Source organism: Typopeltis vanoorti, chromosome 4, assembly GCF_054136105.1.
Source record: "Typopeltis vanoorti isolate ZY-2024b chromosome 4, IOZ_Tvanoo_1.0, whole genome shotgun sequence".
NCBI classification, from domain to species: Eukaryota; Metazoa; Arthropoda; class Arachnida; order Uropygi; family Thelyphonidae; genus Typopeltis; species Typopeltis vanoorti.
In genome coordinates this window covers 22,682,380-22,706,681 of record NC_143552.1, presented here as the reverse complement: position 1 = coordinate 22,706,681, position 24,302 = coordinate 22,682,380, and the positions used below count along the sequence as shown (strand labels likewise).

The 24,302-nt window shown below is 34.7% G+C and overlaps 1 protein-coding gene across 1 annotated transcript in view; it reads left to right on the top strand.

Annotated features, from left to right (window-relative positions):
- Osbp (oxysterol binding protein) overlaps positions 1 to 20,218 on the top strand; it is a 325,446-nt gene extending 305,228 nt beyond the window's left edge. The window contains exons 11-12 of the mRNA XM_090391682.1: positions 5,076 to 5,296; positions 16,342 to 20,218. Coding sequence (XP_090247808.1) covers positions 5,076 to 5,296; positions 16,342 to 16,487 — 367 coding nt within the window. The 3' untranslated portion in view covers positions 16,488 to 20,218. The remainder of the gene's footprint in view (positions 1 to 5,075; positions 5,297 to 16,341) is intronic.
- The last annotated feature ends 4,084 nt before the right edge of the window (positions 20,219 to 24,302 follow it).

Here is a 24,302-nt window from a genome sequence, read left to right as displayed (position 1 = left end):
CTTGAATACCTCCATACCTCAGCATTTGTGGTCGAATATCATCTACTCCTGCTGCCTTTTCACATTTCAAGCCTTTGATGGCTTTTTCTACTTCAAGTATGGATATGTATTCCTGACTACATGCCTGGTCAGTGTTTTTTACCACTGTGCTGTCATCACTGCTTGTTTCATTTAGCAATTTTTCGAAGCAATTACTCCATACTTCAAGGATATTTTTTTCTCCCGTTCTCTTTTCACCTTTATCATCTCTAACTCCTTTTACAGCACTCTTTCCTCCATTTCTAAGCTTCTTCAACAACCTCCAGAATATTTTGCCATCTTCTTGATATTTATTTTCTATGTTCTTGACAAAGTCCTCCCATGACATTTGTTTAGCTAGTTTTACACAGTGTTTAGCTTTCTTAAATTTCTCTCTGTATTCTCTAAGAGCACAAGCTGACTTATTTGCCAGGAACTTTTCATATGCTTTCTTCTTTTCTTTCACTGCCTCTTTAACTTCCTGTATCCACCATGCAGTTCTGATTTTTCTATCCTTGCAGACAACTTCACCACATGCCTCTCTGCCTGAATCAATCAGGATTTTCTTCAAGGCTAGCCACTGAATCTCCAAGGTTTGGTTCCTGTTCTCCAACTCTTTCATTTTTTCTTCAATAATCTTTGTGTATTTTAGTCTACAGTTCACATCTGAGAGCTGTTCAACTTTTATTCGCTTTAAAACCTTTTTACATGTTCTTTTCAAAATGAAATTCAATTTTCAATTTTATTCTGCTCAAGACTAAATAGTGATACTTCCAATTTCAAATCCTCTGTACACTCTGGTGTCCTGCAACAGGGAGAAAACATCACTATCGGCAATAACAATGTCAATGAGACTTTTCTTATTCCTTGCCTCTTTTCTCCATGTTAATTTGTGCACATTTTTATGTTGGAACATGGTGTTAGTAATAACCAGTCCATGTCCTGAGCAGAAATTTAACAAGTATTTGCCATTATTATTAGCTTTGTTCTTTTCTCCAAATTTTCCCAAAATATATTTTTGTATATCTGACAATCATTTCCTACTCTGCTATTTAGATCCCCAACAAGGACCAACTTTTCCTTTTTCATTGTGTCAGTTGCTTTCTCTAAAAGCTTCAAAAAATTCCTTCACTTTTACCTTAGTAGAACCTTCTGTTGGACCATAGGCACAAATAAGTCTCATTGTCCAGTTCCCCATTCTGATATTTGTCCACACTACTTTACTTGAGACTGCCTGCCATTCAAGAAGATTAGCCTCGTATTTAATATTGAATACTCTGGCTACAACTTCTTTTCCTTGATTGTTATTGCCTGAATATAACATTTTGTATTTATTGCTCAGAAAGATCTCACCAGTTTTTGTCTTTTTTTGTTTCAGTCACCCCTATTATGTCAATCTGGTACTTATCTAATTCCTCAGCTAGCTCCATTTCTTTGCCATTCAGGCTTCTTATGTTGATAGTATACCGATCTTTAACTCTGGTGATGTTGAGTTGGGGTGTGTTTTCAGACTTGTTCCAGTAGCTGACTTTTTGCTGTTTGCCCTGGTTTCCTGGCGAAAACAACAGGTGCCTTGTTTAACCGGGCGACGCCTCAGCTGGCACGAAATTTTGTCATGCTGTACTATCATTTTGTATTTTGGTTTAAACCAGTAAAAATACAATTTGGTCGGCTAAATTCCAAATTGCCAGCCCATGCTCGTTCGTTCAGTATCCAGGTAGATACCCAACAGGGTGCACCACGAGAAGGTGAGGATTGGACATCAAGTCACATGGTCAGTTCTCCGCATTCCTTTAAAGGCTATGTGGAGGTCTCCTCTCAGTTATACAGCTTTCTTTATCTTCAGTTTTCATGTCATCTTTATCATCTCTGATTCCTTTTACAATACTGTTTACTCTATTTCTAAGCATTTTCAATAGCCCCAGAATATTTTGCTATCTTCCTTGTACTTATTTTCTATAGTCTTACTCAAGTCTTCTGATGACATTTTTTAGCTAGTTTTACAGAGTGCTTCAGTTTCTTACATTTTTTTTCTGTATTCTCTCAGATTACAAGCTGTCTTAGTTGTCAAGAACTTTCTACATACTTTCTTCACTCAAGTGAACAGTTGGAGATATCAGAAAACTAAGCATAGTTCTGTTGTAATTCAAGAATAACAATTATTAAATAAATATTATATAAAGGCGTTAGCCTATTTTTTTTTTAATATTATATATATGAAATAATATAATATGTTAATTATATATATAGTATGAACAGTTATTGAAATTACTTCCAAAAACTTTGAGATAACCTGTAGAGTTTTAATTGTTTACAAGAATAGTCAATCAAGTTTAAATCTACTCTTGTGAAAAATCTTGGTTTGATTCAAGTGAATTCTATGTCTAGTGTCTATGACATGAGAAGCAATACCATAACTCTTTGATTCTAAAAATAAGAGTTGATATTAAATTCTAATTTTCCTTACATGTGTTAACCATTTTATAATAGTTGACTATGTCTGCCACACATTTAACTCTAACTTCTAATAACTGCCTCTTTAATTTTCTGAGTCAGTATTCAAGTTTTCTGATTTTTCTATCCTTATCCTTATTATTCGCTATCAGTTTCTGACAATAAATGCGAAAGCTTTTTTTGTGAGACTAATATCACTAGAACTACTAGATATGGTATTACCGTCATTGACTTCTGCCTCAACTTGGGGAATTCTTCTTGTCATGTCTTGAACACTAGGTGTTTCAGTAGTTTTATGCATGAACTCAGTTATTAATCGCTATGTTGATGCTTTAGATAAGTCTTAATATAATTCTCAGTATGAAGACATTAACAACTTAAGATCACATAAAAACTTCCCAGCACGTTCTTTATTTGTATCATATCAGGCAAAATAATTGCTTAAATTACTGGCCAGTTTAGGACCTTTAATTATATCAGCAGTAAAAGTAGGATTATCTTGATCATTAACTTCTTCGCTTTCAGGAGTCTCAGAAACAATCTCCGCTATTTTGTCTTCGCTAAGAGGTTTATCAATTAATAATTCTAATCCTTCTCTGCCAGTTTCACTTGCCAAACTTATTATATTGGGGAATTCTGCAGTATGATTGAAGGGAACAGGAGCATTCTTTTTAACACATGTGGGCCACATAGCTTTCCAGCATGCATTCATAGTTTCTGGTCTCAATTTAGATAACGATAATCAAACCTGATCAATACAATCCATAATTGAAAATTTTTTCCACACATCCATAACTGACAGTGTTTCATCATCATTTAGCTTGTTCAAAACGTACTGAAATGTTCGTCTGACATAATATGTTTTAAAAGTCACAATTATACCCTGATCTAGAGGTTGTAGCAATGATGTGGTATTGGGCAGCAGAAAAAAAAATGCACATTTGGGTGTTCTATGGTCGGGTGCATTATCAAGAATCAAAAGCACTTTAAATTCGAGACCTTTGTCATTCAAATAGCGTCTAACTTCTGGCACAAAATGTTCGTAGAACCACTCAGTGAAAATATCAATTGTCACCCAAGCTTTTTTTGTTGCCCATCCAGTGAACTGGCAATTTTAGAAAATCTACACCTTTCATTGGCTGTGGTCTTAATGATCGAATTTATGAGCAGTGGTTTTAACATCCGATCTCCTAAAGCGTTCGAACAAAATAGGAGTGTTATGCGATCCTTTGCTGCTTTGAACCCACCAACATTTTTTTGGATTTTTGATACGTAAGTTCTGTTTGGCATATTTTTCCAGAAAAGGCCAGTTTCATCCATATTCCAAATTTGTTCACGAGTGTAACCTCCATCTTCAATTATTTTAGCAAGTTTTTGTGGAAATGCTTTAGCAGCTGTTTCATCAGCAGAAGCCGTTAATCTGTTCATAAAATCTCAATGCTGATTACTTCATGGAATTTCCTTCAACTGGTATTATTTTATGTACATTATCTTCTATCCACATCACTAAAGCTTTTTCAGCCTTTTCTAGAACAACATCTCTTGTGTATGGTGATAATTTCACACTCGATTTTGTACCAGAACATACCGCTTTTCTAATAGCCTCTTCATTTTTCTTTATAGATCTGACAGTTGATTCACGGACTCCAAAATGCTTACCCACAGCCGTCGTACCTTCTCCAGTTTGAAGGCGATCTAAAATTTGAATTTTTATATCCAAGGAAACGGCTTTCCTTTTTTTTTTTTTTGTTTTGTTTATCGGCAACATCATGTGAGGGCTGGATTAAAATCTTCGGTTAATGAAATGAAAGTTTGAAAATTACATATAGCTTACCATTTATTATTTCTTGGCAAAATTATTAATTTTATGATGCAATTTTTATTTTGATTTCACTTAAAAAATGCGGTAACTGTGTTGTCTACTCAAACACCAAATTCAAACTGCTAAGAACTGCTTTTTTTATGCGCAGTCAGTTATGTAATTCAGGGAATTCTCAATAAATTAAATTCGTAAGAATTTAGAATTTTCTTAATTGAAACGAGAATGCAATTCTACAAAATTCTCAGAATTTTCTTGAATTACGGATTTTTTCCTAACTTAGACTTTAGGTTGGTCACGTAAAAAAAATTATTTTTGATATCCCAATTTGCGTAAAAAAAATTCGCATAAAAAGAGGTTTAGGTGTACTCCAATGTTATTCGTGTACTCCAATAACAAGTCAATGATGGGATGTGGTTTTAAAAAATTACTCTTTTGAATGATATGTTAGTGTTTTTAATTGAACATGACAGTCTCCAAAATTTCTTGACATGGACACCAGAGAATATCAGGTCAAAATCAAATGGCCAGTTTTGGTAGATGAATGACAAGTATTGTTAATCTGTTATCATCTTTTCTGAATGTGTGACCATAATAGATATTGAGTTTTCCATCCCAGATAGTTATGTTAGTGAAAATAGTTACAAAGTTAAGTCACTTAAAATAGTAATGAAAGGAGAGGATTTCATCAATTTCAGCACCCTGAAGTAGACACTTTATGTGTTAATAAAACTTTTCTGCTTAATATTGCTGGAGGTTTAATGTTTGCAGTTTGTATTTTTAGATCAGATTATGAGAAGATGTATAACTTTACATTACTGGCTTGTCAGCTAAATGAGCCTGAAGAAGGGGTTGCTCCTACTGACAGTCGCTTACGACCTGACCAACGTCTAATGGAGGAAGGAGCATGGGATGAAGCTAACAGAGTGAAACTTCTGTTAGAAGAGAAACAGAGAGCTGCTCGTCGCAAGAGAGAACAAGAGGCTGAAATAGCTGCTTCTGAAGGTTAGTTTAATAATTTTCTGTTTAACTTTTCCCTTCAATTTTGAACACAGGCTGATCGTTTTATGCTTCTCCTAAACAGTGTATGCTAACCAGAGTTTCAAAATGTTAGTCTTAATTGTCTTTTTGTATGAGGATATAAAGAGAACTTCATAGCCTTGTTCCACAGACCTAAACTTAATTTAGACATTCCATGCTGTTGCTTAGTTTTTTTTATCGTTCTTTTCTTCATTTAATTTCTCTTAGACTAATGCTAATTCTGACTGAGCTATTTATCTCTGTAACATATGCCATGTCATTGTTTCATGTTTTAACTTGAATTATATTTGACACAAAATTATATACTTGTTTAATCCTTTTACCCAAATGTAAGCAAACAAAGTTTGTGTATATAGTGAAAAACTGTGTACAATATTCTCTGATCCAGAGTATTTTAATAATAAGGTGATATACCTTTTTACTACATGTATATGGAAAAAATATTACTTCTGCATCGACTCAACCTTGGTACTTTCCTATGTCTGGCTTCTGCTGATGAGCCCTCAGAAAGATCAGAACTGGTTTGGGTAGTAATCCTTTCTATAGTACATGGTAATGCACATCTGAAAGAGAGTGTGCTGTGCATTATGGTACTGAGACAATTAATGTGAAGTTGACAGCCTCTATATACAAGTAGCCTAGTTATGAAGATACTTCGTTTGCAAACTTTATTTGTTTATACTTGAGTAAAGGATTAAACAAGAGTATAATTTCTTGTCAAATATAATTCACTTCGTGACCAAGTAAAAATCTTTCTACATTTCAACTTGAAATAATTTCTACTTTGCTTACTATTACATCATTTGAACCTGATTTCAAAAAAACGATGTGCCTCAAAACGTGCTCAAGGCTCGCACTAAACATTTGTTGTATATTGTATATATAAAATATTTGTTGTATATTTTATGAATATTATTTCAAAACCTATTAAAGTTTTTCAATTATTAATAAATTAAAGTAACAAATGTCATGCAGTTTTTATGTAATCTATGATGTATTTACTTGAATTCATTGTATCTTTTGAGTTTTGAATGTAAATATATATGCAATTTCTGTTCCCCTTATTATTCCATTGCTTTTAAATCCCATTATTAGACTATTTATTTACAGTTACAACATATAAATTTGAAATAACAGGAACTATATTAATTACAAACATTTTGTTAATATGAAGGGTACAATTTATGGAAATGGACTGCTAAGGGGGGATGCTAGTGAAAAACATACATGCTGGTATGCAAGTGATTGGGAACCACTGATATAAAGGACTAGCCAAAGTTTTGTATTGCATTGAGAATTGACTTGGTGCTACCAACAATATCTTCCAGATGTGAGTGATGGTTTGGCAAAATGAAAATTTTTTTGCATATGAGCACACATTCCATGAGTGTGTAGAATTTTTTTTTATTATTATGAATCCCATCCACAAAACATTCTGAACTAATCATGCATTACTACACTGGGCAGGCTGTGCATTAGATAATATGGAAATTCTTTTTAGCCTGGTAGTGAAATTTGCTATCACCAAAAGGCATTCACATATGTCCATACTAGTGCAACTTGAACCAACAAAAGGGGGATATGCTTTTTTTTTTTTCTCCCTTCAGTTATAAGACATTGGAATTAATTAACTGGTAATTAGTTTACTGAATTTAATTAGTTATAATTAATTCCAATGTCTATAATTATAATTAATGTTTATAATTAATTAGTTTAGTGAAATAAACTAAAACTTTGTTTCTTTGCTTGCTACCACTGAAGATTAAAATAAATATATAATTAAGGCTATGTAGTACTTTATACTAGATTAGTCACAGCTGTGAAAATTAAAACAAACAGTATAGGGAACAAATCAAGTATTGATCATAGAATAATCATATTGCAAAAAAGCTGTTATTACTTGATTCATTTAGATATATACAAGATTTAGTAAGTTATTTGTTATTACTAGAATCTGCTTATATTTTTTATCTAGTTGTAAATTTTATTCTATCAGAAACATTATCTAAATGTATATGTATACTGTTAATTGGTTAAGGCTCCCAAGTGATATTAGAAAATTGCTCTAAATGTTTGTTGTATTAGTATAAATTTTTAATTTATTTGTAATGCTTCAAATATAGTAAGATATATAAACTTTATCAGTGTGCTAGCACATAGTCCACATTTATGAATGGTTAAGAGTGAACATATTAGAAATAACAAAGGAACTATAAAATTATGGTTACCCACCTTAATGTCTTAGTGAATTCCTCCTCTTCATTCAAAATATGTGGATGACATTTTGCAATATTCAACAAAGATTTTATATACCACATTGATGGGTTGTATACTACTGTCATCCATTCTGTTGTAGAACTATTATTTACATGACCATTAAATCTGCTTCATGGTGTTTTTCAAATGAACGTAACATATGAAAGCTAGAGAATAGCTTAGAGAACAGAAGAAATATCAGAAACAGAGAATGCCAGAAGAAAAAACTTTTTTTTTCCTGTATGAACTTTTAATGAAAAAAATGCTAATGTGATATTTGCAGAGATCCTTTCTTCCTAATATGTCTTACCTGCAGATATTTAATTGAGAGATAGTCGTTCAGTGTTCAAGCTTAAACAGTAAATAATGATAGCATTGGCCATTTGAAACTCAAAATTGCTGCATAAAGACAGCAATCTTTAGAAATAACTCCTTATGGAATTCAGTGATTTAAAATCATTTATGATAAAAGTATCATCCCGTATTACTTACTGAATATATGTTAGGACGTCTAAATGAAAGTTGAGGAAGTGAAGTCCAGGATTATCATTTTAGCGTATTGTCAGTGTATTTTGTATATAAAATAATGCTTATGTGAGAAAAGAATTTTTTATACTCCTGTTGTTTTTCTTTGGAGGTAAGAACTGTTGTGAAAGTTGCTGGTTATGACTGAGATGGTAATTTATTCTTCATCATCATCCACAGATTATAACATGTAGTTCATATAGTATACTGATATGTACCTTTTGAGGAGTGTACAGGATACTCTGATATTACATGACTGGATTATATTATTATTAATTTCCTATTAACAGTTTTCATCCAAATTGTCATTATCTCATGACAGTGCTTCACAGTATAAATAACACTGGAGGAAAATAAATTAGCTGAACTTGCACATCTGGAATGCATGTGTAATTTTGTGCTGTTAGGGTTGCTGGTTGGAATTTTGTTAGTTTTAAAGTTTTAAACTATCACATACGATGGTGGTCTGAAAAGTTCTCGACCTAACAATGAAAAAACAAATTTATAATTTCAAAATTATTTTTATTTTTCACCATAATCTCCCTTAAGACTAATACATTTATTCCAGCGATGCTCCAACACCATTAACCCGTCCCTGTAGTGGTTCTCAGTAAGATCTGCAATATACCCCTCTACAGCTGCATTAACCTCCTGATTCGAAGAAAAACGCTAACCAGCGGGAAGAGATAGAAGTCAGAGAGAGAGAGAGAAATCTGGGGAAATAGGGAGGATGTTCCAACAATTCATAGTGCAGATCCCTTAATTTTCCCATTGCCAAAACATCTTTGTGGGCAGGTGCATTGTCCTGATGAAAGATGATTTTTTTTCTTCTGCAAACCAGGTCTTTTCTCAAGAATTATTTTGTCTAGTCTGGTTAAAAGGAATAATATTCCCCGGTTATTGTTTTACCCTTTTCAAGGTAATTAATAAACAAAATGCCTTTAGCATCCCAAAACGCTGATGCCATGATGACCTTTCCTGCTGATGGAACTGACTTTGTCTTCTTTGGCGCTGAACAACTGGCTTCTGTCCACTCTTTTGACTGCTGTTTGGATTCTGGTGTGTAATGGTGAATCCAAGTCACATTCATAGTAATAAATTGATGCACAAAATCAGTTTTATTCTTGTTAAAATGCTCCAAGCACTGTTCAAAGATTTTCATGCGAGTGCGTTTTTGATCTGCTGTGAACAAGCATGGCATCCATCTTGCACAAAACTTTTTCATTTGCAATTCTTCATGCATAATATATCCTACACGTTCTTTTGAAATGCCTATAGTCTCAGCAGTTTTATGCACTTTGACTTGCTGGTCATCCAATGCCATATCATGCACTTGATCAGTGATTTCTTTTGTTGTTACACTTTTTGGACGTCCTTCACGTGGATCACCTTCAAGGCTGGTACAGCCATATCTAAACTTGGCAGCCCATTTCTTAATTGTCGAGGGAGAAGAGTGTCCATAAACTTTTATGATCTTTGAATGAATTTCTTTTGGCATTAAACCTACTTTTACAAAGAATTTTATAATCACACGATACTCAATTTTATCCATTTCAAGGGATACAGACAATACCTTTGCTTCAGACAGCTGTATAAAACAAACTACTTGATAGAATGACTTGAAATTTTACATGGATGCTTATGACAGATGTACCAACTTAGAAAAAAAAAATCTTGCCGGTAGTGTTGCTATCTATGGTCGAGGCCGAGAACCTTTCAGCGTATCAGGAAAATGATGATGATAACTTACCCAATCTTGAATCAGTATTAACACCTAATTATTGTGATGTCATTCTGAAAAAATATAACATTAATCAAACAGATCTAACAATGTAATTTGTAAAAACCTTCTCATTGAGGATTAGTCAGTTGCCTGTTACAGCTTCACTGGTTTTCTCCATCTTGCAGTTGGGCTTCCTCCCTTTCTCTTTCCCTTTGGTCTATATTTCTCCATTTCTTTTGGTAGCCATTATCTTTTCATCCTATAGAAAAATTTTCTTTCCATTTCTCTCTATATTCCCTGATCTTTTAATTTAAGTTTAGGTACTGTAAATACCTAGTACTGTAAATACCTGTAAATACTGTAAATACCTAGCTCTCTTCTAATGTCTTTATATTTTATATTAAAGTATGCACAAAATATACTAATTTTGTGCATCCTTTAATTGTTCTTAAAATTCTCATTTCTGCTCCATGTATTTTACTCTAATCTTTTCTTTTAACAGTCCATATTTCTAAATCATATAACAGACTGGGATTGGCCATTACTTTATAGAATTTAAACTGGGTTTCTCATCTAGTTTGTCTATTGTTTTTCTGTGGAGCAATTAATTATTCCACAGATTTTCTGAAAAAAATTTTTTTTTCCATATGCAGTCATACCCCGACTTACGCGAATTCGGAGTTACGCAGCTTCTTATATGCGCGTATTCCCGTCCCGCTTCACACCTCACCACTAGTCTCTTTCAGGCGCCAGCCGCATTCACCAGTGTGGCACATGCTGTGAACAAGCACTGACGTGTTTCATGCGGTCTCCATTCATACACGATTTTTATAGTCTACAAACCTTGCTGTTGTTTAATGTTATGTTCTTGATACAAATTTTATCACATAAAAAATAATAATGTTGTCCAAAGGAAGCAAGTCCGATTCTTCTACAGCTAGCAAGAAAAGAAAAACATTGACTTTGGAAACAAAACTCAGCATTAAGGATTTTGAAGGCGAAATGAAAATTTGTGAGCTAGCAAAGAAGTTCGATCTACAGGAATCCACAGTAAGAACAATCATAAAAGAAAGGTTTACAGATTTTGGAGGAGATAGATTCTAACGAGGAACGAATTGTAGCCACAAGGCAAAAGGCAAGGATAAAAGAATCATTAGCTTGCTATGAAGAAATTTTGCGTGAAAAGAAAAAGACATTATGCCATCAAACGAATCGTATTAGATTTTATGAAACCATTGACGTTGAAATAACTTTCTTTTTTTTTTATGTACGAAAAACTACAATTATGATTATATTTCTTAAAAAATATAGGTGTGTTTTTGTAAACCTTTGGTCCCAATTGTATGTTTGTATATATAAATTACATGCAAAATTATACCCCGAGTTACGCGAATTCTACTTATGCGCTTTTTGTTGGTCCCACCTACCGCGTAACTTCGGGGTTTTACTGTATATCTTTGTCTTTTAGATATGTAATTATGCAATCCAACTGTTAATCTTCTATGAGTATTTCTGTTTTCTTTTAGGAAATCTTTAAATTATATTGTTGGATTATTTTATTTAACTCATAATCTGATTATAATGCTGTTTGCAGATATAAAAATATGAAAGACAACAATAAATATCGAACTAACTAACAGTTCTTCTAGTAGTTAGTTCGATATCTTGTTTTATTGTTGTCTTTCATATTTTTATAATTTGAACAATATACGCTATCTACCAATAATTGTCCAGACACTTTAGCAATTTACAACTGATACCAGCAGGTGAACCCTAATATCGGATATGTCCACCTTTGGCTTTAATCAACTCCTGCATCCTTTGAGGGAAGCTTTCCACCATTGTGCGGCAGACATCAGGTGGAATTTGTCTCCATTCCTCCATCAAAGCAGCTGAATTCAGCGACATATCAAGAGTGTGTGTTTTTGACTTCAATAGCCTCTCCAATTTGTCCCACAGGTGTTCGATAGGGTTGAAGTCAGGACTGTGCAGGCTAGGGCAGTCCTTTAATACCAATATTTTCATATCATTCCATAACAGCTGCAGCTTTGTGGCATGAAGCATTGTAGTCTTGATAGTAACACGGGTCCCGTTCCATAAAAACTCCACAGTGTAGGTAGCACCTGATTATCCAGAATATCAAGATACTGAGCTGCCTTCATGGATCCACAGGCAATGACCAGTGGTCCCACTCTAAACCAGCTGAATGCACCTCACATCATTACTCCTCTACCATCAAACTTTACTGTGGGTACAACACACTGTGGTAACACACGTTCACCAGGCTGCCATTAGACTGGAAACAGGTGAACCTTGATTCATCGCTCCAGAGTACCATTTTCCACTGGTCAATTGTCCAGTTCACATGCTCTTTGCACCAGGCCAGACGAGCTGCCTTGTTCGTTCATTGTTGTGATGGTCGGCTTGTGTTCCACTGCTCTTCCATGGAAACCCAGTAAATGGAATTCTTTTTATACAGTATTAGTGCTCACCATGGTGTTACTGGTGCTCAACGCGGATGGTCTGTGCCTGTTGTAGCCAGTTTATGCATGCCACCCATTTTAACATCCTGTCAATAACTTTCAGCAGCCACCATAAATGTTTTCCTGAGCTAGTGATGCCACGACATCTCCATTTGTTGATCACGTATCGCTAATCATTTATTTTGGATGCTCCAGTTTTTCATATTTTTCATTAGGACAGACAGAGAAGAAAAGGGAAGGTACTGTTGATGGTAGCAGATGAGCTGTGCCCATCTAAGGTGGACTTGCAAGCTGCAAATAGTGGCCATGGTTTTGAGGCAGTTTAGTGTGAGGTGGAGGTGAACAGGATGAAATATTTAGTTGAGTGTTGTATAGATCTGGTAATATGGAAGGTAACGAGAAGGAAATGTATGGGCAAATTAGCCTAGCTAGCAAGAAACGAATGATCATTATGGATGACTTTAATTATGGTAAGACTGGAATCAAGAGGCAAAGAAAATGAATTTCTAGAGTTTTTGAAAGACAATTTCCTTAGGCAGTACGTAATGGAGGGTGTGCGAGGATCAAGAGTATTGGATTCGATCATCTCATCAGATGAAATTATAAATGGGGTGTTAAATCTTCCATCAGTTGATGAGAGTGACCATGTGAGATGATCACTTGCACAGTGACCAGTAATTCCAGTTAGTCTGTTAGAAAGGGATATATGTGGAATTATAAGACTGGTAATTATGAAAAGCTCAGGAAACAGTTTGTGGTAATAAATTGGAAAGAGGAACTGGATGGAAAGGATATCAATGCTTCTTTGGCCCTACTCAAGAACTATTTGGTGGAGCCAATATCAGAATGCATTCCAAAGGTTAAGTGGATGAATCAAGAGATATGGTATGCAATCTGGAAGAAGCACAAGATGAAGTTATAACAACCAGTTTCATGAGAAGTACAAAGAACAGGTGAGGGAGGTGACAAGCTTGATAAGGGTAGCAAAAGTGCAGTATGAGCAGCAATTAGCTAATGCGGTCAAAAAAATCCTAAGGAATTTTTTCGATATGTGGCCATTAGAAGAAAGAATGATTATGGTAGGATAGGACTGATTGGTGAAAATGGAGGAATGATACCACTGTGGAGGATATACTTGAGATATTTAATGAGCAATTTATAAGGTATTTCATTCTTATGAATGTGACATCATGCAGAACTTGAAAGCACTGGGAAAGGAGGAGGAGCTGTTAGTAAGTGAACAGGAGGTATATGAGGAATTGAATAGACTTGATGTAAATATGGCTGTAGGACTTGATGCTATTTCACCACGTGTTTTGACAGAATATTCCAGGGAGTTAACAGCTCTTACATATCTTTTTAACATGAGTCTTGCACTGGGTCAAGTTCCAAAGGAGTGGAAATAGGGTAAAATTGTTCTGATTCATAAGGGAGGTGATGAGAGTAGGGCTATGAATTATAGGCCAGTCTGTGTCTGGAGTTGGGGTTAAGGTGTTAGAGAGGTTAGTTAGGACCAAGATTCAGAATTTGGTTGACAACAAACAAATACCCTTTGGTGACCAGCATGGATTTGTTAAAGGAAGATCATGTTTAGCAATCTCTTATATTTGTCACTTTTTATAATAAAGTGACAAATACATCGGATAAGGGTGTTTGCATATACATTGGTATATTTAGATTTTGCAAAGGTGTTTGATAAATTCCCACATGACAAGCTGGTAATTAAATTGGAACAGATGGGGCTGTACAGTAGATTACTTTACTGGATTGGCTGTCTGATAGGTATCAGCAAGTTGTCTATGGCAGAGCGATATTCCAGAAGAGTAAAGTTACTAGTGGTATACCCCAAATGTCTGTTTTGGGTCTATTGCTGTTTAATTTATATGTGAATAATATTGGGAGGGGTCTGAATGGTGATATGCAGTTGTTTGCAGATGATGCAAAGTTGGGAAAGCTATCAGGAGTAAAGCGGATGCAGTGGGTTTGCAGGAGTTCAATTCAATGTTGCAAAGTGTAAGGTTTTGAAATTTGGGAAGCAGAGATGGGATGTAGAGTAAACAGTCAGTGGAAATATCATGGAAGGTAGAGGATATGATTGATCTTTGAGTGATTGTAGAAAAGAACCTAAAATTTTGGGAACATGTGTTACTAAAATTGTGAGGACAGCACAGCAGACAATGGCAATGATGTGGACGGCACTGACTTGTAGAAATAAGGATGTTATGGTTCCCTTGTATAAGGCTTTGATCAGGCCACATGGATTATGTGAGCAGATTTGATCACCTGGTTTTCAAAAAGATGAAGATGTATTGGAAAAGGTTCAGAGACAATTGACTAAGGTGGTTTCTGGTCTCTGGAATGTTGAGTATGAAGACAGATTGACAAAATGCAATTTACAGAAATTGGTGGGTAGAAGGAGAAGAGTGGATATGATTGAGACATATAAGATGTTAAGAGGTTATTACCAGATTAATGTTGGTGAGGTTTTGCATAAAATGGGTGAAGATATGAAGAGAACAAGAGATCATCCCTAGAAGCTGTGCAAGGGGGGGTGGGGACTTAGGTATTTTGCATGGAGAGTGATGAATGATTGGAAGGCATTGCCCAGGAGTGTGGTGAACACAGAGACAGTGAACATATTTAAGGCACGATATGATAAATTGTGTGTGTAACAGTGGAACTCCTGCGATGTGTCTTTGATTCCATGGATGTTTTTTATTATAATAAAAAATTATTATTATTATTAAAATAATAATAAATAAATAATAATAAGGCTGAATGTGTTACTGCAATGTCTTTCTCTTCTTTTGAAGTTGGTCCATTGTATCAAAATTGATACTTGGAAGAGTAAATATTTTGAGATGTAGAAACAGCTGATGATGACAGCAGCACTTATCAACTGGCAAGCTCAATGCTCGAAGACTGTCCATAAGCCTGGCACGTGTTTTCTATACTGGAAGAGTGAATATGTTCAGCTGGTAGTTACTCCGTAATTCACTGCTTCTAAACTATCGCGTTCTCCTAATAAGGCTTTCATGAAAATTTTGAGGAGTTGGTTATTTTTCTGCAAACAGCATAAATTAGAGATTTCATTTGATACTTTTCAAAAAGTCTCGAGCTCATTAGAATAAATTGAGGGATCTGAATCGCTCCAAGAATAAAATATACTCTAAAATATTAATATAGGTGACTATAAGTGAAAAATACATAAATGAACAGTTTAGTGAGATTGCATGTTGTTTGTACATAAACCAAAAAGTAACCATGCTTAAAAATAAAGAGAAAACTGTACAAACTCCACTCATTTGCATGGGACTGGGTAACCCACCTTTAGGATGTATATTCCCTTTCCAGCACTGTATTATTATTATTATATGACACCTCCAGGGAGTCCAAAGACTCATCGAGGGATATTAACCAGGTTTTATTGCATCTGTCTTTTTAATGTCTACAAACAGGAAGAACTATGCAACGTGCTTTCCATTGTGAAGGTCATTTATAAGTTCTTTTCAGCTGAAGATAAACTCTGTCTCCTTCTTCATACAGAAGATAGGGTATCTTCATCCAGCAAAATAAACAAAGTGGCTAGCTTAAAAACACATACAATTAGTACACTAACATATTGCCTCATAACTTTAGTTAGTTGTTTCAGCCATAATCCAATCAAACTAATCACAGACCTGAATCAAAAGATGGCAGTAGTGTACTCATTGGCCAACCATGAAACTAAGCATATCTCGAACCATGGTTCTGTGCAACCGTCCTCAATGGAGGGTGCATTTATGGATTTGATACGTATCATCTCTCTCTCACACACACACACACACACATGCACCACTTGTATATCTGCACTTTCTATGTTAACTTCCCAAGCAATCAAGATGCTGAATTTATCTCATCGAAATAATAAGCCAAAATTCCATGCTCACAGATAAATCTAAATACCATAATATGTGACATTAATTATCATATACATTTTTAATTTCTTATACGTTGTACTTATTTGATTTTATTTTTTCCAGGTCGCCCATATATCGGATATGAACCAGTCTGGTTTAAGAAGCAGACAGATCCCACAACAGGAAATCCTGTTCATATATACATGGGCAAATACTGGGATTGTAAATGCAAACAGAACTGGAGTCAGTGCCCAGATATATATCTCTGATGTTTGGACCATGTGATATACTTCTGTGCTTTTGTTGAAATAAGAACTGATGTGTTAGTTGAAAGAAGAGTCATATTCCACTTACATGGAAAACAGTATGTACTGACTTCACCGGGCTTTATGGTTTTACCTCAATTCATTGGATACACATGGTGTACTAGGGAAAATAATGTGCCTCTTAAGGACTTGATATAAGATTTTACCTTTAATATGTTATATTAATTTTATAGTTTGTCACTCTGAATTTCTTATTTTTAACAACATCAACCTGCTCAGAATGGCTTTTCCTTTCCCACACTTGTAATTCTAGTTTCAACTTGGAAGCTCATTTGTTAGTGCAAAGGTATCATTTTAATTTCTGGTTTTCACAGAATGCATTAAAATGGCAAATTGCACTAGTGATTTTACAATTACATAAGTCCAGCGGTCCAAGGAATCTTATCATGTAACAAATTTGTTTGCAGATTCTACCAAACTGTATTTACTTGAGGATTGTTAAGTGAGACTGTTTAGAGAACTTATTTGTATAGAGATATTCTGTCCACCGTGACAGTAATTTTTTTTTTTTTTTTTTTTTTTTTTTATCTGTGATCATAAATTTATATAACTTGATATTCTGTGCATTTGTGCAAGCTTGATTGCTTAATGTTCAAGTATTCATTTTCACTCTCAGGAAGTAATTTTGAAGATTTTTGGCAATTATGAGTTTGGATATCCAAAGAGAAAGGGTGTTTTATTTGTTATACTCTTTAAGCAATGTTTGTAATAAATAGTGAGTAATAATATTTAATCTTGCAATATATAAAAAATGAAAATGATTTGTAGAAAAGTTTGCTACCAGTTACAGATATTACAATTTCTTAACTTGTACTATTCTATAGTATAAGACAGTTTTCTTCAAAAAAAAAAAAAAAAAAAAAATGCATTTTTGAGAGATGACATTAGATCTTAATTTGAATGGTATACAAGTGTGAAATTTTAGCAGTAATGCTAGAGTATAATCAAAACTACATACTCTACTTTATTGGACATAATTACGAGTTTAAATTTTATATCAGTCTGTAGATTTTTTTTTCTTACCTTTGACTGCCCTTTCAGTTGAAAATAACTCCAGTCTCAAAAAAAAATAAAAAATATTCAGAGTGAAATTGCAAGAATGCTAAGTCAAGCTTGGTTTACTAAATTATGAGGGGGAAAAATTTTTTTAAAGTTGCTAAATAAATGTGCAAAGCTTGTGAAATTTCTTAATGAAACACGTTTATGAATTTAAATCGGGAAAGAAATTGTTTTAATAATAATGTAGAGAAGGGAGGAGGTAGGTGGAGATGAAACAAGTTTGCACAACTTGGATTAATCAAAAAATGCATCACTAAAACAGAATTTAGTCAGTAACTTCCATAACACTTCAGGCAATAGATGCATTCCACTGCATGGCGTGCAGCCAGTGCTTTGCTTATTTGGAGGGCTGAAATGGCATGGATAAGATTGTGTTTTGGTCTTTAGAGCAGGGTTCTCAGATTATCTAACTCTCAGCTTACCCACAGTACTAATGTACTATAGGCTCCCAACCTCTTGTGGGGAGTTGGTTGGGATTATCATAATAAAAAAAAAAATACAGAAGAGTCTGAAATAGCACCAACAGGAATACTGAAGTATGAGGACACCTACAGTCAGTGCCCACTACAGCAAACTAGTCCAGCAAAAAAAAAAAAAAAAAAAAAAAAAAAAAAAACCAGTAACATGCTGTTTTAAAGGAAATTTACTATAATAAGCTTTTCATTGACTGTTCGTTGTTTCTCTGAGTTCACCATAATAAAAGTTGAATGTTGCATTAATAAAAAAGTGAATCACATTTTGGCAAGAATCAAAATGTGATTTAGCACTAAATGCTAAACTAATCTTAATTCTGGAGTGGTCCTTTGTGAGAAACAGTTGACTTCGGCCATGACCTAATTTTATTTTAATATTTTTGTTTTTTGATAATTTCTCAAACACATGAAATCTGATTATTAGCTGCATACAGTATGTGATTCATATATATAAGAGACTGATAAATTAAAATTCAATTTATTGGAGGTGCTGCTAAGTTTATATACATATTTCTCAGAATCTGTATTTTGCTTTTTTCAAGATTACACACTGCAATAAAACAAATGTGTATGCATTACAGAGATAGCTTTAAACTTAAAAGCCTTTTATTACAAATTATTGTTTTATTCTGTTTTGCAGTGTTCTGATTATCATTTTGTTGGTGCAGCAAAATGATAATCAGAACACGGCAAAACAGGATAAAACAATAATTTGTAATATCCCTTGATTCACTAATTCATACATAGCTCATGTTGATCTTTGATTCAGCTTGAGCTATGTTAGATTATTCTGGCAAAAAATGGGATTGAAAGTTCTTTTTAAAAAACTTAAATGAAACTGCAGAGTCATATAAATAAGATTAGTCTTACATCAGGAATGTCACTGAAAAAGATCCTGTAATTTTGAATGAAAGCAACATAGCGTAACCTATGCATCAAGGCAGACTCTATCCTATCCTCTTTTAAGCTAAAAGCTCATCAGTTAGAGAAAAAACTAAGAATCCACAACAATTTTTGGCCCCACGGAAAAGTTTATATGAAACATATTAACGTTAAAAAAAACAAAAACTGAAATTTGAGTTTCCTGTGCATGAAATCTTGGACGTCTCCATTTGTTTCATAGAAAACTTTATGGAGAATTAGGCTGCAATGATCTGTTATTCATTGTCAGATTGTAATAAAAATGATGCAGTGGCCACATTAGTCAATATTTTGCTGATGCATCTAACAGACTGTTTTAAACAATACTAATTGAGCTGTTGATTTAAGATGTAATTCTTTATAATTACAGCAGTCTGTAATCATTAAAATTGATTATAGACTGCTATGAGCAAATGCTACAAAGAGAGAGAGAGAGAGAGAAAGAGAATGGGCAGCTTGGTCAGTTAACAGTGTGTGTGGGTGGGTGTGGTCATGCACAGTATGAACATTGTGGTTTTTATTACCTTATCATTGCAGTTTTAAATGTGTAATCTCAGTCTCTTAAGCCTGAATTAGAGCAATATAAGATTTATACTTTCAAAATTTCTGTATGTGTATTATTAATAATAGGCACGCTGAACTTGTTTTGAACAAATTGCCGTATTAGATTTGCCTAAGCAGATGGGTGAGAACTGTGGCACTAACACAAGCTTTACCTGCTCTAAAATGAAAAAGGGTACAGTACATTGGGGGGGGGGGGAAGAGAATTTATCATGGACAAGCATTAGTAATACTTATTTTTGATTTTTGGCATACCTTTATCTGAATTACAACTTTAAATGTTTGATACAGTACCAGTTGCACTTGATGTTTTTTATATATTACTTTTACACCTAGTAATTATATATAAACTTATGCCGGCATTGTGTTTACAATAAAATTATTAAAATAAATTAAAATGAGAACAAAACATTGTACTTTAATTTGCTCGATTTAGGGAGAAAAAAGTGAAAATAAAGAATTATTATTTTAAGATATAAGTCAGCTCAGCTGCTCTTCTCTGCTGATCCGTAAAATGTTTTGGTATTGTTTAATAGTTATTTGCCAGAAGACTTTGTATGAAATGAAATTATTGAAATAAATTAAGATATCAGAAAATTATAAAGTTTTTCTTGTACTTTATAAAGTGTCATTTTTTAATATAATATCTAAGAAAAATCATATTATATGAAAGTTTTTCTCTAGCTGCTTCAAAACGCTATTTCAGACAGAATATTTAAAATACTACTTCACCACACTTGAATATAATAGCAAGAAAAAAAAAAAAAAAAATATATATATATATATATATATTTTTTTTTTTTAATTAGAAGTGTGTGTGTGTGTGTGTGTGTGTGTGTGTGTAAGTTTATTTCCAGAGAAATAAAACTTCTGGTTCTGAAATCCTTAATTCAAACGTTACAGCATTTTCTTTTAAAGAATCACAAAAACACTTGAAATTTTAGTTGCCAGTTTTGCTCCAAGTCATTGTGCAAATGTGACATAAGAAACCATAACTTTCCTATGTCCTTTTATCTCTTAAATTTATGGTTCAGAACTTTGTTTTTTTCTTTAGTCTTTCAGATAGAAAGAAAAATAGTAATTAAAAAACCAACCTATCTTCTTTTGCCCAACAGTTGCCGTAACATAACAGTTAATAACTTTTAAATGTTTTTCTTTCTTATGAAAGACTTCATAAATATCTACTACTGAGTTCCAAAAATCTCCCTAACTTCTCTCAGTATTATAGTGCTTTTTTACTACACACACATGATGCACTTTGGGTTTTAGATATGAAGCAAGAAAAATGTGCTCTTCTTACATATTATAGTTATGCCTCTTTACTTGAAAACAGTAAATCTTGCACGCTTGAAGCATGTGAGAAAACAATTAAGGTTTTTATATCATCAATATGTTAGTTACTGATCTTAGTTTAGTCCTCATTCATGTGGAAAGTAATAAGAAAATCACATTAACCTATTCCTTACCTCTAGGCCAGGGGTTTTCAACCTTTCAGACAGTGTGGACCGCATTAAAAATTTCAATGAAGCTTGCGGGTCACTAAGCTATACTGCGGTATTTAGAATTGTAAGATGCTTTCCAGATTCACAAGGAACGCTGTGCATTTGATACTTTACATAAAATCCTATAAAAATAAACAAACTCAGCTTTAAGGGCATAGGTAGGAGTCGGGTTCATGATAAGTAAATACAATCATTACTTGAAAAAAGATAATTTAATGAAGAAAACGTTAATTTTTTACAATGTCAATGGGAAACTTGGCAATGCTTTACCTTGACCAGCTTGTCGATATTGGCATCAATGTTGGAAGTTGCTATGCGCAGAGTATTCCTGAGATGTTGGTCCGTAATCTGAGTTCTTGTCTTGGACTTCACATGCTTCATTCTGGAGAAGAACTGCTCACATAAGTATGTGCTTCCTAATAAAGCCCACATCTTCAAAGCATGCCAGTGAAGATTAGGGAATGCATCCTCAGAAATGTAGTCTTTGTAAAATGCAAGCAATGGCACATTGAATAATTTTTCCCTCAAAGAAGAATTGTTTTGGAGTTCAAGCAGCTCCATTTGTACTGAGCCTGGCATTTCGGCAGCATTGATACTGAATGGCATTGAAAAAAATAAATCTAAAGAAGACTGTTGGTTACGAAAATCGCTAAATCTCTCTTGCAACACGGCTAATTTTGTAGCGTATTCATCAAAAGATGAACAGTTGGACTCAGAAAGAAGCTGAAGATGAGTTAAGTCTTTTTTTTTTTTTTTTTTTTTTTTTTTTTTTTTTTTTTTTTTTGCGAGTTGTGCCTCCCAAAGTTTGAGGCACAACTCGCAAACTTTGTGCCTCCCAAAGTTTGGCCACAAAAGCTTTGATCTGATCAAACAGAGTGTGCACCAGTTGATCTTTGGATTGCAGCCGCGTATTTAGGTCATTCATATGCAGCGAGATGTTGGTCACAAAGGCAAAGTTGGTCATCCACTTCAGATCGTTGAATTCTGTAATCGGCTTCCCCCTTGGTTTGCATGAATTACTGTATTTCGCTCCTTAGGTCAAAGACACTTTTAAGAACCTTCCCTCTGCTCAACCAATGTACATCACTATAATAAACCACTTCGCTGTGATCCGTTTTGCACTCTTAGGTCAAAAACTCTTGGATTGATGATGGTTCAATCCTCTTGCCCTAATAATGTTGATGAAAGTCACAACTTTCATGACATTCTCAAATCCAATAGTTTTCGTGCACAAATTCTCCTGGTGGATTAAACAGTGGTAATGGATGAAATTGTTTCCTTCTAGTTCTGGTTCTTTCCCTAGCAGCACAACAAATCCTTCGTTCTTTCCCACCATAGCAGGGGTGCCATCAGTTACCACATCCTTGAGATTGGTTAAGCTGAGATCGAAACACTAGAGCATTTTCTTGGCAGCTTCAAGAATATCAGTGCCTTACATCATTTCCTTCATAGGTACGAGTGCTAGCAGTTCTTCTGTCACATTGAATTGTTGATCAATGCCACAGACAAAGATAGCCAGTTGTACTATATCCTTCACATCTGTGCTCTCATCTAAAGCAAGTGAATATGACATAAATTCAGATGACCATTTTTTTTTAAAGTTCCTTCAGTGTCATTGGCAAGTTCTTCAACACGTCGTGCTATAGTTACCCCAGACAAACTTAGTTTTTTAAACACTTCCTTAGTATTTGGGCACAGAATTTCCCCAGCAGCGATGAGACACTCTTTCAGAAACTCACCGTCCAAGAAGGCTTTTGACTTTTTAGCAATTTTTTCAGCTATTATTATTATTACCCAAGACCTCATGGAGTCAAAGGACATCTGGGAGGTCCTTTTATCACACAGACAGCTCATCATACCGTGCTTTGAACACATTCAAACTCCCTGCAGACACCACACTCTCAGGCAAGGCATTCCAATCATTTACAACTCTGCACGAAAAAAACCTGCTTCTCACTCCCCTACTCACACCTTCCTTATACAGTTTTCAGGGATGACCTCTGGTTCTCCCACTATTTTCTGTAGAACTTCTCCAGCATTGATCCTATAACAACCCCTTACCAACTAGGTCTCTATCATATCTCTCCTGTCTGCCAGACTCTGCAAATTGCATCTCCTCAATCTTTCCTCATACTCGACATTCCAGAGGTCAGAAACTACCTTAGGCAGTCGCCTTTGGACCCTTTCCAACATCTCTTCATCCTTCTGAAAACCAGGTGACCAAATCTGGGCACAATAGTCCATGTGTGGCCTAATCAAAGCCTTATACAACAGAACAAGAATCTCCCAAATTCTACACATCGGTGTCCTCCGCATCATTCCCAGAAGCCTTTGTGTTGTCTTCACAATTTTGGCTATGTGTTCCCTAAATTTCAGATCCTTATCCACTATCACCCCCAGATCTCTTATTTCTTCCACCTCCAACAATGTATCCTCACCTATTACATAACTAAAGGAGTGGAATTTACAATTAAGACAGGGTACATGTGGAATTACCGGGCTGGTAAGTATGACAAGCTTAGGTGTGTGCTTGGCTCAGTGCCATGGCATGTAAAACTGCAAGGGCTGGATGTTGATAGTGCATGGGAGGTGGTTAAGAAATGTTTGCAGGAGGCAATGGTTGACTGTATACCAAGAGTCCGAATAATAAATCAAGTAGGGGTTAAATGGATGAATAACACTATTAAGCTTGAGCTGCAAAAAAAGAAACAATTGTGGAGGGGATTTAAGGAGAAAGGTGACCAGCAGGCGCAGGAACAGTATAAAGCTCAGGCCAGGATGGTAACAGTGGTAAGAAAAGCAAAAGCGGATTACGAAAGCAAATTGGCCATGCAGGCTAAAGAGAATCCCAAACAGTTTTTTCAATATGTTGCAAGTAAAAAGAAAAATGTTCGTGGCAGAATGATTTTAAAAAATGCTTAGGGTAGGGAGGTAACCGAATCAGTCGATATAGTGGAATTACTGAGCGAGCACTTTGCAAGAGTATATCATCCAGGTGGTGACATTTCAGGAATGGAAGAACCAACAGCTTATACTGGAATTGTGATGAATGAAGTAGAGGTAACTAGTCTATTACAGAACCTCAATGTCAGTACATCTGTGGGATTGGATGGTATACCAGCTCGTGTTGTACGTGAAGCGGCTAAAGAATTGTCAGTGCCGTTGACCATTTTGTTTAATTTGAGCCTCAGGTCTGGGTCAGCCCCAAGGGGGTGGAAAGAGGGTAAAATAGTTCCGCTGCA